General features: G+C 40.2%; 1 protein-coding gene across 1 annotated transcript in view; it reads right to left on the bottom strand.

Annotated features, from left to right (window-relative positions):
- Nucleotides 1-16,454, bottom strand: part of KDM3B (lysine demethylase 3B) — a gene marked incomplete at its 5' end in the record, with an annotated part of 63,042 nt that overhangs the window by 29,666 nt on the left and 16,922 nt on the right. The window contains 7 exons of the mRNA XM_034655623.1: nt 704-905; nt 1,822-3,058; nt 6,758-7,357; nt 9,723-9,797; nt 11,373-11,497; nt 13,169-13,274; nt 14,764-14,877. Coding sequence (XP_034511514.1) covers nt 704-905; nt 1,822-3,058; nt 6,758-7,357; nt 9,723-9,797; nt 11,373-11,497; nt 13,169-13,274; nt 14,764-14,877 — 2,459 coding nt within the window. The remainder of the gene's footprint in view (nt 1-703; nt 906-1,821; nt 3,059-6,757; nt 7,358-9,722; nt 9,798-11,372; nt 11,498-13,168; nt 13,275-14,763; nt 14,878-16,454) is intronic.

The raw sequence follows: 16,454 nt of genomic DNA, 5'->3' as shown, positions 1-16,454 counted from the left end.
CAGCCAGCGAGAGAGGGAACACAAGCAGGGGTAGTGGGAGAGGAAGAAGCAGGCTCCCAGCAGAGGAGCCTGATGTGGGGCTCAATCCCAGGACTCTGAGATCACGCCCCGAGCCTAAGGCAGACGCTTAACGCCTGAGCCACCCAGGCACCCCAATTTAGATTTATTTAAAAAATGAAGAATTCTTGAAAGATCATTTAGAAGAAATTCTTCTAAGTTTATCAAGCAGAAGAAAAGTGACTAAATATCTGTTGTTTGGTAAAAGCAGGGGACATTCCCAGGATTTTTGTCAGTTATCTCTATTTCAAAGACACTTCCCATCATCTCCTAATCTTCCTTCCCCTTCTCTCAGAGATTCAAGCTCCTTTAGCAGCAAAAAGTGGTCAGGCAGATCCATACTACAACATGGAACCCTTTTGCTTACACCACTGGTTTCAAATGGAACCCAAGTTAGGAATAACTCAATGAAGCTCAGGGGCCAGCAGCTGAGACTGTTCAATTCCCTAGGGACAAAGCCACAAGTCACTTCACAATCCCAACACACCTGAGTGGCTCCTATGGCAGAGCCTCAGCAAAGACTCAGAGCAAAGGGGTTAAGAAAAATAAGGAAAAGGTGTGAGATAGGCTTACAGATTCAGAGAAAGAATGGGAGTTACCAACAACTCATGGAAACCGGGAAGGAGACAGAGACGGATTTGGGTACCTCCGGAAGTGAAAGAAGCGGCAGGCCACAGTGGAATCATCTTGCTCCTGTTCTTTAAACTTCCGATACCGCTCCAGGCGGCACTCCCGACACTTGTGCAGGTGAGGGGCTACATTGATGCAGGACCCATCCTGCAGGAAGGGCTCTCCAGACTGCTTCAGCTTCTTCACCTTGCTCACATCTTTCAGCACTGATTGGCCAACTGTGGCAAGGGAAGGGGGGAGAAATGGCTGGTCATGATTGGTATTAATGAGACCCAGTAACGTGATCCTCCTGGGGACGCATTCTTGTCCTGACCTGGCTCATTCCCCCTTGCCATGCCTGGGCTTGTGCCTATAAGGTCCACCCTTGACAGAAAGGGAGGGAGCAAAGAGGCTTCAACCGGAAGCTAAGGACCATGGAGAGAATTTGTGGGAAGTGCCCCATTACAAGGAAACAACTCTGGCATGGGAGAGGAAAACCCACGAAGGCAGAAGGTAGCCACTTGCCTCTAGCCTCCGGAGACACAACTGTTCTACTAATCAACAACTCCTGTGCCTCCATGGGATACCAATTCCTAATGACAACAGTTACTTTTACCGTTCAACTTTCTCTTAGATACTTGCCCTTCACAATTCTGGACCATAACCTCACAGCATAGGAGTTAATGGTTTTTGGAAGACGTGTTACAACCGTATGTAAGTAACAGAGAGAAGCAAATGTGAGGGGTGATTCTTTTTGCTTAAGTAAGTCTATGAAAGGCTGCTATTTGAGAATAGAGTCCAGTACTCACTAATTCCTCTAAAGTAAATTAAAGAGGATGGGCCAAAGAGAAGTAGAAAGGGACAAGAAAAACACCAGGAAAGAGATCCTGAGCAAAAAGAGAATCAAGGGTCCTCTTCTGTGCAATTATCATTACACAGGTAGATATCCCTCTTTAGTAAAGGTGCTGGGTTAGATGTAATCCTGCCCTGAACCAAAAGGTCTGATGAGGGGCCTCTACTGGGCCCTTCTGGCCATGATATTCTACATGACTATAGAAATTTCCATCAAAGAAAGGACTTCTGCTGCCCAAGAGCACAAGAGGCATTCAAAGCTGGTGCCAGAGCCAAGCCAATGGACAACCCCAGCAAGATCACCTTTCAGGGGGGCGGTCCGTGGCCGGCCCTTTGGGGCCTGTTTCCCTTTGCCTTTGCCCAGCAATAGCTCAGCACTTCGCTCCCCATTGGGGCCCAACTTCCCCATTAGGTGCTCTGGAATCCCCTTCAGGCCAGTCTTGGCCTGCAGCTGCTCCTCAGAATCGCTCAGATCTGACAGGTCACTGTTGGTACTGGAGTCCGAGTCCTGTCTGCAAGCCAAACTTCGCTCATCCAATGAGAACCTTTTCACAGCTTCAAAAGGAGCTTTGTTCTCCTGTGAAAAATCTGCTGGGGAGGACAGAAAGCTGCCTGAGTGCCTGCCAAAGACGTTACTAAAGGTTTTGAGGAGGGGATTGTCCTGCTGCCCAGGCCCCACAGTTGGCCTCTCCTCTGTGGGGCTGGAGGAGAGAGTAGGCATCTCAATGGGCTGGGTGAGGCTGCTGGTGGGTGAGCTGGAGCGGCCGTTCCCCATGGCAGAGAGGCTTGGACCCCCGGTGGTAAGAGCTGAGCCCAGAACACCAGACACCAGTTTAGAGGAGTCAGTTGTGATGAAGAGAGTTTTCTTCTTTGCTAAAGATGCCGAATCTGTAGAGCAGTGGGCCTCGGGCCAGCTGGGTGCTGCCTTAGAGGTGACAATGGTCGCAGAGCAAGAGCTACCTGGTGCCTGAGATGCAAAGCTGCTGAAAGGGCTATGTTCAACTTTCTCCACAAATGCAAGGAAAGGGTTAGAGGGCTCTTCTCGAGACAGTTTAGGGGGCTGTAAAAATAGATTTTCATGACTCTCTGGGGTGCGGGCATTTAGGAGGCTCCGTGGGAAGGCTGGCGTGAGGGTGGGCATGGACTCTGCAGGCACCTTCCGATCCACAGAGCTGCCAGCCTTAGAGCCTGATTTAGCGTCTGCTCCAAGAGTGGATCTGCCTTTACAGAGGCTCTCAAGGCTTTGTTTGAATGAGTCTCGACTGGAGGAATCATCAGCCAAACTCTCTGAAACGGTAGTGAAGTAGTTACTGGTGGGTAAAGTTTGGGACATGCATTGAAAGAACAAGTTTTTGGAGAGATCAGAGTCTTTCTGAGACTCTGGTGCAGAGCTACAGCCAAAAGAGAAGCCCAAAGGTTTGTTCTCTGTGGCTAGAACCCCATTGGACTGGCTCCTTCCACTTCCAAAAGTCAAAGGTTGTGATGAACTTGGGAGAGATGCTCCAAATCCAGAAGAGGCCAGAACAGTATTTCTTGAATTCTGAAAAGAAGATAGCCTGAGTTAGTGACGCTGGTTTCTCTTGACAACCTTATTATCTCTTTCCTGGACCTAGGCCAATGTTTCTTGTGGGTCAAATCAACTTCTCTCTCCTACAATTCCATGAAAACTGCTCCTATAACTACATCTCACCAGCATTAAGGAAGAAACCTGCCACAGACCACACAGAGGGGATCTTTAACATGGTGAGCTAGAGATAGCAGGATGTCATTCACCCCGCCACTCCCTTGGTTGTTAGCCCACAGGCTGTCACAGCACTAGGATGCTGTGTAGGTTTCTTAGTTTCTATTTGGAAATGAAGACTCTACCAGGAACTGGAGGAAAGGGTTTCTGAACAGACAGATATCAACTTTTACTATAAAATGAATTTAGTGGCCCTGTAATATTAATCTACTTCAATGACCTCAGCTATTGTCAAAGTTTTGATTTTTAAAAGTTTTGATTTATTTAAACTAGCTGTCTATCTTACAAAAGTGTCTTCAATTCCATGGCATGCCTGTTGTACGTTAAGGAAAAATATTCTCTGTATTAGTCTGAAACTCCCCAAGATGGATCCTTTCAGAATCTGGCCATTTATTTATGAGTCCAAATCAACCTAAAAGTAGAATATCTGTTTCAATTAAAGTTAGACCTAAAGATGTTAAATTATAGAAAGCACACTTATGGGGTGCCTGGGTGGCTCAGTCGGTTAGGTGTCTGACTCTTCATCTTGGCTCAGGTCTTGATCTCAGGGTCCTGAGTTCAAGCCCCACACTAGGCTCCTAAATAAACAAACAAACAAATAAATAAATAATTTAAAGAAAAAGGAAGAAAGAAGGAACACTCATCACTGAACCCTTTTGTTATCATTAGGATCTAACAAATCTCCAAACAGGAAAAGTATAAATACTCATACACCCACCAAACATAAGTATTCAGCCTAACAAACTGGAGATGAAAAAACATTTTCCTTTTTTTCACCTTGAAAATGGTAACTTCTGCATGTGAATAAAAGGTGTGTGTGTAAAGAAGAGCAGGATAACTTTCATATATATTACACATCCATATGCGCATGCAAAGAGAAATCTCCACATGCAGGTCTGAACACTTAAACCCAACTTTCAGGTAGTAGAGGATGCTATCTCTAAACATTCATTTTAAAACATTGGTAACAAAAATTATTCCAGGACTGCTTAATGAGTATCAGGCTTCCTTCCAGGGTGATGAAAATTTTTGGAACTAGAAAGTGCTGACGATTGTACAACACTGTGGATGTACTAAATACCAGAGTATTATAACACTTTAAATAGTTAAAATGGTAAATTTAATGGTTACTTCTTTACAATTAAAAAAATTATTCCAGATAAATTAAACGGCTACTGTCCAAAAAAGGGGGGGTTGTTTACTTAAGGTATTCTTTAAATAGGCAAGAGAAGCCTACATTAGGACTTTCCTTAATGGTGGCGCAGAGGCATGAGAACCAGGCAGGCCACCTATGGCTTGCTTCCAGTTGACATCTGCTACAGAGGCTGCTTCGGGTCATTTTAGAGTTAAAAACCTGAGTTTGTTTGTTTGTTAATTTTAAGGTAAACTCCACGCCCAACATGGGGCTCGGAGATCAAGAGTCACATGCTCTACAGACTGAGCCAGCCAGGCACCCCATTATTCTTTTTCTTTTCCTTCCCACTAATCAGCAACTACTGACTTAAACCCCCTCCCCCAAAAAAAGAAGACAACAGAAAGACATAGCCCTAAGGACTGGCTGTTGTTTGTTTCTTTTTTTTTAGACTTTATGTATTTGAGATGAAGTGAGAGAGAGAAAGGGCACAAGCCAGGGGTGGGGCAGAGGGAGAGGGAGAAGCAGACTCCCAGATGAGTGGGAGTCAGACACAGGCCCTGATTCAAGGATCCCAGAATCATGACTTGTGCCAAAGGCAGACGTGTAACCGACTGAGCCACCCAGGCGCCCCTGGCTGTTGTTTCATTAGCAGAATTTGGCCAGGAGCCTTGACACCCGCATGATTCCAACAATCCAGCACGGGTAGCTCAGGTTTCACTACTAAAGTTACCCTTTAAAAATAAATACACACATGAATGAAAAATAATTTGGATGGCCTTTCATTTTCCTTTGGATGATTAAATTTTAAATCCTTTTCCTATAAGAAGGTGATGACAAACTGATTGCAACTTAATTTTTAGGGCAAGAAGTTTCCTGGGGGCTGTGTCCCTATTTTAGATTTGACGTCATAATGGAAACCTCCATTTCTGTACTTTCAAATCAGATCCCAGGACAATACTTAGGCTGACACAATACCAAAATCACTGATACAGTCATAGAAACTTCTCCAACCTATTTGGAAAATGCCCTTTGAATTCACGTTTCCTCTGTTCAGCTTTGCTACCCCAAGAATAACAGCATTCAGTGTGTCTCTTCCTGCAGCATATAAAACGTATAAAACGTAGTCTACTTTGTAATCCCCCTTTACATCTACACTGCCTTTGAGATGAACTGGATTTTAATTAATTTGAGCAATATGATGACTTACACAGTGGAAATCCACGTAAGATTCTCACCTAGTTCTCTTGGAAATGCTGGTCAACTAACAGAGGACAAATCATGAACGGTATGAAATTTGCATTTACAGGCCTTCTCCTCCTTTGCCTGGACCTTTCACCTCCCTCCCCATCCCTGCACACCAAGGATTCACAAACTGCATCTCCTAGGAGGTGAAGAACTCAGATGAAATGTATATGCCATGTTTTACCTGGCACTGTTATACCTAAAATGATTCCATCTTAAGATGTGAGCTCCTTCAAATAGGGATTTCAATTCTTTGTTTATAATATACAGTACTTAGCACACAGTAGTTTCCTATACATAATTTAAAAAATCATTTAGTATTTTGTCTTTGTATTTCATATTCCAACTTGAGGAAACAGCCAGTCTGAAAAAAAAATGACTAGCATCATAAATCATTCTTTGGTGACCAAAATAAGAGTCAAAAGACTGTAAGAAATGATTCTGATATTGTTTCAAATCTGACTGGGAAGCCAACTTGATGTTAACTTATATTTAACAGAAGTTCCATTTCAGCAACGAACATGTGTATCAGATAAAGAACAGAGTAAGTTGGATACTACTGTGATTAATTCCATCAAATTTTCTGGGTAAGGCTTAAAAAGAGTAAGTTAGAAAAAAAGAGAAACTTTTATAGCCATATCAAATCCTGGAAAGAAGCCTAGCCTCAAAGGAAAATATCACAGAAAATGATGAACTAAAAACAGGGGATGGTAATAGTCACTTTCACATAGCCTTAATTATAGTGTTCACGGTTACCAACACTGTAATTCATTAACCTTGCCTCTCATAGGCCTGGTAGAGGCTCAACCACTATGCGAACTAAATAGATAATTGAATTAAAAAGATTCCCCATCAGATATATTTAAGCATCTCATTAAATTGGATTTTATAATCAGTTTTTGATTAGTGCAATTGTTCAGGTGACTTTTAAGAGCTAATAAAGTTATTAAAATATACACATTTGCCCAATGAGCAGTAAAGGACTATTCAGAGTACAATTTAAGCACATCTCAGAAATACTCCTCCCCTGTGGCATTTTAGATGCTGTTTAACGTGTTAACATTAAAGTAGGGTAAAAGAATGAACCCAAATCTTGCAAATCTGCCCCTGGAACAACTCACCTCTCCTGGGGCCTGTAACCGGCTGCCTTTCTGTTTGTCCGGCCCAGTCCCTGCTGCAAGGCCAGTGTCTGAGATCCTCACCGTGGTTGGGGTGGAGCTGGCGGTAGTGACCACAGCTGCTGAAGCCACCATGCCCTGGCCAACTTGTTCCAGTGTTTTTCCTGCCTCTTTGTTTTCGGCTCCACCCACCTCTGGGGCCAAAGGTGTTTGACCTGTGGCTGTAGAATATGGAGTGAAAGGTACAGGTGTGTCCCCACCTACAGGCTCATCCTGTACCACCAGAGTCCTGCCGTTTTCTTTGGTGTAAGTGGCAAAGCGAATGTTGCGGTTAATCTGGGGAACAAATGTAGTCGGTGGCTGCTTGGCTCTCTGATCCAGCCCTGGCTCTCCACTGGCATTCCCTCCTTTCCAGGGCCCTCGGCTCGCCTCACCTCCATCGCTCCCATTACTGTCTACTTCACCCCTGTCTCCTTTTAATTTCTTTGATGCAGGGTCACACCCAGAGTCCGAAGCACTTTTCCTCCTCCGGCCATCTTTCCCCTCTATGCTCTCTCTCTTCTTCTTTCCTTTGGAAGATTTTACTGCTTTTAACGTACCCCCCTACAAAACAAAATTCAAAAAAGATTTATTAAAAGGAACCTTCCATCCTGTGAAAACCATAAACCATTAGCTCTTTCCCATCTCTAGAAGCAGACAATCAAAGCAGGCAGATTGCTACATTCCAATTCCAGCTCTAAGACATCCCATTAGTCAGAAAGCTCCAACCTTCCTGTGACTCAATTTACACACGCATTCAAGATAATGATTAGGAGAGATTAACTCACTTGGCAAAACTTCCTTTAAGTAAAAAGCTTCCTCAAATGGACTTTTTTGAGGGTTTGAAAAATTTGTGGAATTTCATTTACAAAAGAAGACTGCTAGCGCTAGGATGGGAGCTCATTTGCCCTTTGATGAAAAAAAAAATCTGCTTTATTTCATATTTTCCCCTTGTGTGACTGAAACTGGCATTTCAAGTATTGAAATACAAAATTTCCTCTATTCAGAAGTCACTAAAAAAACTGGTGACAACTTAACAATAGGAAGACCAACATTTGTGAGTCTGTGACCAAAGGAAAAGTGAATCCAACAGAGACAGGTTTGGATTGCTCTTGTGGACACTATAAATACACAAACAATCTCCAGAACTTATTTCAAATTATTAGACAAACGAACGCAAAAAAGGCAGGCTACCATAGACCGAACAGCCAAAGCCCTTAGCTCTTCCAATAATTTCAGCCTATCTCATGAAATCTGATTTGTGCCTTAATTGAGAGGCCAAGCAACCTTAAAAGATAGAAGATTAGAAGACATCATTCCTATCTCTAAATAAACTCCTCCCCTGACAAGGACAAGGGGAAGGGGGCTTGGAGCTCAGCTACCATGCTCTCAAGCAAGAACTTTTACCTAGACCATTATTAGAATGGTATCCCACTACGAAGCAATACTTTCTTTTAGCTTCATTCAGGTAGCTTTCAGATAGTTTTACCCAGATAACATGTGTTGGGGTGGCAATAAGCTATAAGCTAGTGACATATAGTTATTTAGCCATTATTATTTACTAACTTCATTAAACTCATCTTACTACCCTTGAATGTTTATAGCTTCTTTGTACAGATCTGTATTTTCGTTGTAACCATTATTATAGCTATTGTAACTGTAACTTTTTCAAATTTTATATTTCTTCTTGCCAGTTCTAGTTCTCTCGCTTTTTTTTTTTTTTTTGCTGCCTTCATTTCCAACTTTCTCCCTTAATTTTCTTCTATACCTCTTAGTCAAGCTCAAGAAATACTTCTGTTTCCCCCACACTTCTGGTAATCTGCTGCTGAAAACCACAGATCTCACCTCTTATACATCTAGCGAAGTTGCTGATCTTGGCTCATTGCAACCTCCCTGAGCAATAACTTATATGTACGTCCTACTTCCGGTGAGCTACTCACATGTGATAAGACATGGAGACCAGTACTCTCCAGTTATATCTGACCAGTGGCATAGTGTGTGGCATGTAAAAGGTACTTAATGAATGAATGAAGTAAGGAAGGGAATTAAAAGGGGCCCAACACACCATCAAAGTAAAGGATATTTTCAGTCATGTAAACAGTCAAGAGACTTATCCTACTTGTGGCAATATAATACATAGTAAAGAGCTATTAAATTTAACCCTGATTCTTCTTTTCCTAACTTGCTTTTGTTTTATCAAGTCAAGAATGACTGGATAAAGATGAGAAGAACCATAGACTTAGTATGAATGGCCAAGACAGCAATATTACAGGGATGCTAAAAGACTATGAGGAACATGTGGCTAGACGGCTGTCTTGTCAATGTCTTAGTGAAAGAAATTCCCATAGCATTCCTTGATTGGTTCAGGCACTGGTTTATTATGTATCTTTTTTGGGTTATGGTAACTCTGAATGAAACAAGAGTTGGCCTGATTCATAGTAATTATGGAGTAATCCACTGTGTGCTGAGCACTGAACTAGGCACCTTTTGATTTATTTCTTCTTGGGATACAAAATTTCAGAATTCTTGGAGCTCACTACCACTTAAAGGAAAGAAAAAAGATGCAGCTTCTCCATTTCTTATTACTAGGTAGGTTATAAATATTACTACCGATTACAGCTTTAACTGTCTACCGTATCTTTCAAATATACCAAATACACCTGTCCTGAAAGAATGTAAGAAGAAATAGTTAGGCCAAGACTTCTAAAATGCTTAGGCAACACAGCCATGATTAAAAGGGTTTGCTCCAACTATACTTCCTTCTTGAGACTATATTCCCTTAACTAGACAAGACTTGGAGGGAGCAAGAAATGTAGTGGCCAGAGTGGAAACCTGAATGGCATCCATGGATAACACGCACATGAGGAATCTGTATAACAAGATAAAGAAAGACCATGAGTCTGCTCAGAGACTCATTCGACTACTGTACCTCGCTCTGAGTAGTTGAGTTATCCATCAGCATCACATGGATCAGTCTGGGATCTACGGACTTGACCTCACCACTCTAGAGTAGGAGAAGGATAGCAGAAAATATGAAAAACAGGAGAAACAAGATTTAAGCCCTGTCCAAAGACACAATTATGTATTCTTCTAATCCATGTAATTATCTCTTTGCTTCTATTCCCCTAATAGAATGAAAGTTCCACGAAAGCAGGGTTCTCTACTATCTCACTCACTGTCAGAATAACAACATCCAAAACAAGGTTGGGAATACTATAAGCGCTCAAATATTTGTTAAACTAATGAATGGAAGAATTGAGTTCAATGCCTAAGTGTCTCTTTTAAGGACATTCATTTCAAATTCTGCATCTCTAAAATCTTCCTATTCTGTACATATCAGAAAGTATTAGCCTACAGAACCAAAAATCATGGAAAGAACCACTCTACCAATAAACAATAAAAACAATGGGGAGCAGCTGATTCAACACCCTGTCAGATTTAACATGCATATCCTTTGATCTAGCAATTATATACCTAGAAATTTATACCAATAAATAATGTGAAGTAGTGTATAATAATATATGTTCAAGGATATTCACCGTAGCATTATTTGCGCAATGATTTAAGTGTCCAACACATTTAGATTAAATTAGTTATAATATACCCATTCAGTGGAACAGCATGCATCTATTTTAAAAGGATGAGGCAAATTTCTACGTATATTTACACAGAAAGATGTTGATAATCTACAGCTAAGTAAAAAAGATAAATTATAGAACTATATGTATTATATAATCCCATTTATTAATAAAATATGGCTCATACACTTATCGCATAAATTTGTAACGTGCAAATATTACAACACACACACACACACAAAAGATATTTCAAAGACTATGGAATACATACCAAACTATTAATGGTGGTTACCAATGAGGGGAGTGAATATTTGCCTAGTGGAAAGGGTGGCTTCCACACTACTTTATTTATATGTATTTCTGACATTTTAAAATGAATATTATTAATAGTTTTGAAAACTCAATAAGGAATCAAGTAAAAACATTTATGCTTACATTACACGTGACTGCAAAGGGCAAATCTGAAACCAATTCAAAGATAGCACAAATACATTTGTTTGCCTCAAAACACTCATCTGTTGTTTTTCCTAGAAAATTCTCCAGGTAGCTCTAGATGCTGTGCTTTATTTTTATTTACTTCATTAGAAACAATTCATTGCTTTTAGCATCTAAAGGGGAGTGGTATAAGTATTACAGAAGCAAATGCTCACTGACTAGATTTTAAACTACTAACCTTTATGGATATGATAAAATCAGGACAATACGACTTTACATTTTTATATTAATTTTTACAGATTTCAAAGCACTTTCCAATATATTATCTCAGTCCCCAAAACAGTGCTGAGGTGGGGCTTGAAGAGTTCCTAATTATCTCTCAATTTACAGATGAGAACAATGAGGTTAAGAAAGTTAACAGCATTCCTCAAGGTCATACAGTCATTAAGTGAAAGAACCACAGACAGAACCCAAGTCTTCTAATACACAGTCAAGTGCTCCCTTCCTCTACGTCACCCTCTGTAAGAGGATGGATGAATCTTAAAGGAAATGAGCCAAAACCTCACCTCAGTTACAGAGACCTCCATAAGACGGGTGATGGAGTCTTGATGGCTTACAACACCATAGAGCCAACTTTCTTCCCCCTCTGGCTGGTATACTTTGACCCTGTGACCTTGGACACTGTAGGGACCTAAAGGAGAGATCAGTCAGTACTGAGTATGTTTGGCTAAGCTATAGTTCATAATTATTTCTAAAAGCATAAGGAAAACTATATGGTGTAAATATTTAGCATTTTCAGTTCTCTCGTATGGAGTTGAATAAATGAGCACTTTCAGATGTACCATACTCAGCAATTTAAAACCAAAACACAATTTTTTTTCTAGTGATCTTTGTAAATTCTATTTGGAGATTCCTTAGCATATCCCAGATCTGATTTCACCTATTGTCAATTTTCCAACTGCAGAAGTAATATAGGGAAGAGAAAGAAAACTTACAAACAACAACTACAGGTAGTAGAAAATCTATCAGACATATCTGATCTGACACATACATGTAAAAAATGGAAGGCCAGTAAGTTGAGTATACTGTTAAGTGACCACAGGAACGATAATCATTTACACTCTGCTGCCTTTCAGTGACAGTAGGTGGAGAGTTCAATTTATGAGGTTTCCAGCCTCTGCACTAATAATAGTCTGAACAAATAAAGCACCTGTCTTCCTAGGAACACAGAATTTTAAAGATATTACTTTATCAGCAGGTAATGTTACCCTGCAATTTCAGCTGGCCCTCCAAGAAGAACAGTTTCTCTCGAAGGACAGTTTCTCTCTTTTCCATATCTCATATATTTGAGACTATATAGCTAAATCATTACTCATTTTAAATATTATCTCTCCAAACAGTAATTAAGTTTCCTCAGTTTTTCTATACATACTCCCATACATTTCCTCCTCTCATTCTGTCCACTCTACTTTCTGTTATTAATTTTTTCCTCACATTCTTTCTGCCTCCATATTTTTCCTTGATTATTAAACATCACTTTTTCCTGATACTCTCCTTCCCCCAATAAACCAGTTTTCCTACCTTTACCCATTCAGATACAGTTTGACAGAAGAGAACCGAAGACCCTATTTCACTGAAAATCATGATTTTCAAGAGGCTCAGAAAGGAAGAGGAGCAGATGTGCAACATGAAGGGAAGAATAAACAGTCTATTCTTTATGTGGAATCTTGGGCAAAATCTGTATCTGAACTAGAAAAAGCTAATAATTCTTTTCTTTTCATTCTTAAAAAAAACAACACGTTAACGTGAATAAGTCTGTGGACACCTTCTTTTATGAACATACCTTGCATTCTAAGTTGTTATTTACATTAATAATCTTTACTCCTTGAGAACTTCAGACACTGAGCTCAATAAGGGCAGAGATTTTCTAGCTCTACTACCTTAACACTCCAATTAGGCTCCACGCCCAGCATGGAGCCCAGTGCAGGACATGAACTCATACCCCTGAAATCAAGACCTGAGCTGAGATTAAGAGTCAGATGCTTAACCGACTGAGCCACCCAGGCGCCCACAAGTTTGTCCTAAACAAATATTTTAAAAATGGGAAAAAAAACCCAAGAGAACAAAAGTCACGACAAAATTGGATATTATGAAATGTAATTTAAAGAGGAGACAGTGGTCTGAGTGAGATCCTATTTTTCCAAACTATTCTAGAGATCTAGCTAACTGGATACTCTTGACTCTCGCCACAAAAAGCAGCACAAATGTTTAGAGCTGCATGGTGTCTTCCCCATTCTATCACTTTCAACACTGATCACATACCTGATTCAGGATTCAGGGACAGAAGACTACCTGTTCTTACCTCGGCTGAATATCTCTTGTAGCTTCTGGTCACTGATCAAAGCATTAACTGTATCTCTCAGGGCAGCATGTTCCAAAAGAATCTGGTTTTGGCTATCTGTTCCCATCTGGTAAAGATAAAAGAAGAAAACAACCAAATATTAAAATAAATAGCAGTAGTATCTAACCAGATTAGAAAAATCATACCCTTGAGGAGCTCTATGCCAGCACGGCCAAAGAATGTTATGTAAAACCCTAGTCTCATGAGATGTTCTGCAAAAAATAATGATGCTAGGATCAGTTAGGTTCAGGAAATATTATATACTCTTATCTTTCTATACACAGTAGTATATCAAAGGCTCTGAGAAGACATGGAAGAAAAAACTTTGTTTTGGTCAGTGTTTCCCATACATATCTGACCACAAAATATCGTATTTCAAGTAAATCTTTTGGAATATTTTGGTATTTATCCAACATTTAATGAGTGCCTACTCATAGAAGCACCAGTACCCCAAAGATGAATAAGGCAAGGGTGGTGAGAGGAAATGAGGCCTAAAGAGGGAGGAAGACGTATCAACAAAGAAATCATCATTAATATTTCACACAACACAGTTAAGAAAATACTGTCTTTGGGGGCACCTGGGTGGCACAGCGGTTAAACGTCTGCCTTCAGCTCAGGGAGTGATCCTGGCGTTATGGGATCGAGCCCCACATCAGGCTCCTCTGCTATGAGCCTGCTTCTTCCTCTCCCACTCCCCCCTGCTTGTGTTCCCTCTCTCGCCGGCTGTCTCTATCTCTGTCGAATAAATAAATAAAATCTTAAAAAAAAAAAAAAAATACTGTCTTCGGCTGCTTCAATAAGACAGCAAAACTGCAAAACTCTTAGAAGTGTCCCAATTTTTAACCTTCAGACAGTAAACCTTACAAGTGAGAAATAAATATTACCATCCATAAATTCTGAAACTCTAACTCAGATGCTAGTTTGTTTAAACTACTAACTTATCCCTTTTCTTTGTAAGTAGAGATAAACTTAAGCTCTTCAATATCTAATGCTGCTTGGAATCAGCCCAAACTCCCAGCTCGTCTTCCACTGACCGAAGTATATAGGCGCCCTTAAGTTATACAAGCAGCCACCTCTGGGAAGCCACCTTCTGAAAAGACTCTTAGAATCGTGGTCTTAAGTCTTAAGTGGTTTCAGGGTGGGGTGGGGTGCGCAGAAGCAGAAACAAGCCTCAGCTAGTGAATGAACTTCCAAGGTAGCAGAGAAACTTTAAAAGGTATAGGGAAGGACGCCTGAGTGGCTCAGTCAGTTAAACATCTGCCTTTGGCTCAGGTCATGATCCCAGGGTCTTCAGATCTAGTGCCACATCAGGCTCCCTGCTCAGTGGGGAGTCTGCTTCTCCCTCTGCCTGATGCTCTCCCCCTGCTTGTACTCTCTGTCTCTGGCAAATAAATAAAAAAAAATCTTAAAAAAAAAAAAAAGGCACACGGAATTATTAGGAGGAAGTACTTCTTTCAATGCTAAAAGAAAAGGGGGAACATACTTATAATAATTAAAAAAAAAAAAAACTAGCAAGGAGGAAAAATAAGCTTAAGACTAGAGCAAGTGTTAAATACCTGAAACAGATGTAGTCCATTAGCATCTGACAGGAAACGCAGCTCTCGATCCAGAAGGTATTCAACAGGAACCACAGAACCCAAACCAAGTTTATCTACTAGGGGAGTGAAAGTCTGTTAAAGAGAAAGAATAAGAAATTGATTAGTACTTGGAAGAGAAAACAGACAACAATTCAACCACATATTTAACTTCAGAGAAAATACCCATTATTAATATATTTTATCCCAGTAAATACAGATAAGCTAAAGCGTAAATCCTTAAAAACATTCCTAACCCAGGATCTACCCCACAAATAATTACAGGAAGCAAACTAGAGCAGAAAGTCAGCTCAATATACTTGTATTTACAGCTAAGAAGGACACAAAGAATGAGAAATTCCTCAATCCCTCTAGGGATTTGACTAATCTTGTCAGGCTTTAAGAGGGCTAAATTACAGTAAATTCCCAGAATAAAGACTTACACCATTATCGTCTCTAGAACTCCTGAAATCTTTGTGAGATTTGTAAAATAATCACTGGTATAAATGTTTATGGGTAAATTCATATTGCTGTTTCATAAACAGCCTACAAAAGTCACCAAGGGCCCATGTCCATTTGAGCTTCTTCTAAAAGTTCAATTGGAAATGGCCTTAAAAACAAACAAAAAGACAGTACAGTAAATGATGTTGTGTATAATCAATAGGTAAAAAATATTTGTTTTGAATATTATTTATTTACTCTGGTTAGCCATAGAATTAGATTTTTTAAAAAGTAACATTTATGCCTTTACTTTGCTAACAGCATATAAACAAATGGATACTCTCAGAAGTAAACTTACAGCACTGTTTTGTCAGACTTCAGAAAACAAAAATTAAGAAAAAAACAAAAAACTAAGCACAAACAACAAAAGCAAAAATAAATAAGCGAGACCATAACAAACTAAATAGCTTTACACAAAGCAAAAGAAATGACCAACAAAATGAAAAGGCAATATAAGGAATGGGAGAAATCATATATTAGGTAAAGGGTTAACACTCAAAACATAAGGAATTCATAGAATTCAAAAGCAAAAAACCAAATAATCTAATTTTAAACCCGGGCAAATCACCCAAATAGACATTTTTTTCCCCAAAGAAAATATACAAATGGCCAATAGGTACATAAAAAGGGGATGAACAGGGGCTCCTGGGTGGCTCACTCAGTTAAGTGTTGACTCTTGATTTCTGCTCAAGTCATTATCTCAGGGTCCTGAGATCAAGAACTGCATTGAGAATGAAGATTCTCTCTCTCCCTTTCCCCTTGTCTCCCTTCCCACTTCCGTGGGGACTCTCTCTCCCTAAAAAAGTGGGGAGGGGGCCTGAACATCACTAATCATTAGGAAAATGCAAATAAATACCACCAGGAGACATCACCTCACACCTGTTAGAAGGGCCATCATCAAAGACAAAAAATAACAAGGGCTGACAAGGAGGCAGAGAAAAGGGAACCCTTGTGCACTGCTGAGAAGAATGTAAATTGGTGCACTCACTATGGAAAACAGCAGAGGATCCTCAAAAAATTAAAACTATAACTACCATATGATGCTGCAATCCCACTTCTGGGTATATATATGAAGAAAATGAAATCACCATCTCAGAAGATTATCTGCACCCCCACATTCACCGCATCATTATTCACAACAGCCAAGACATGGAAATGACCTAAGCATCCAG

The sequence above is a fragment of the Ailuropoda melanoleuca genome, chromosome 3 (assembly GCF_002007445.2).
Source record: "Ailuropoda melanoleuca isolate Jingjing chromosome 3, ASM200744v2, whole genome shotgun sequence".
Lineage (NCBI taxonomy): Eukaryota > Metazoa > Chordata > Mammalia > Carnivora > Ursidae > Ailuropoda > Ailuropoda melanoleuca.
This window is presented reverse-complemented; position numbering and strand designations above follow the sequence as displayed.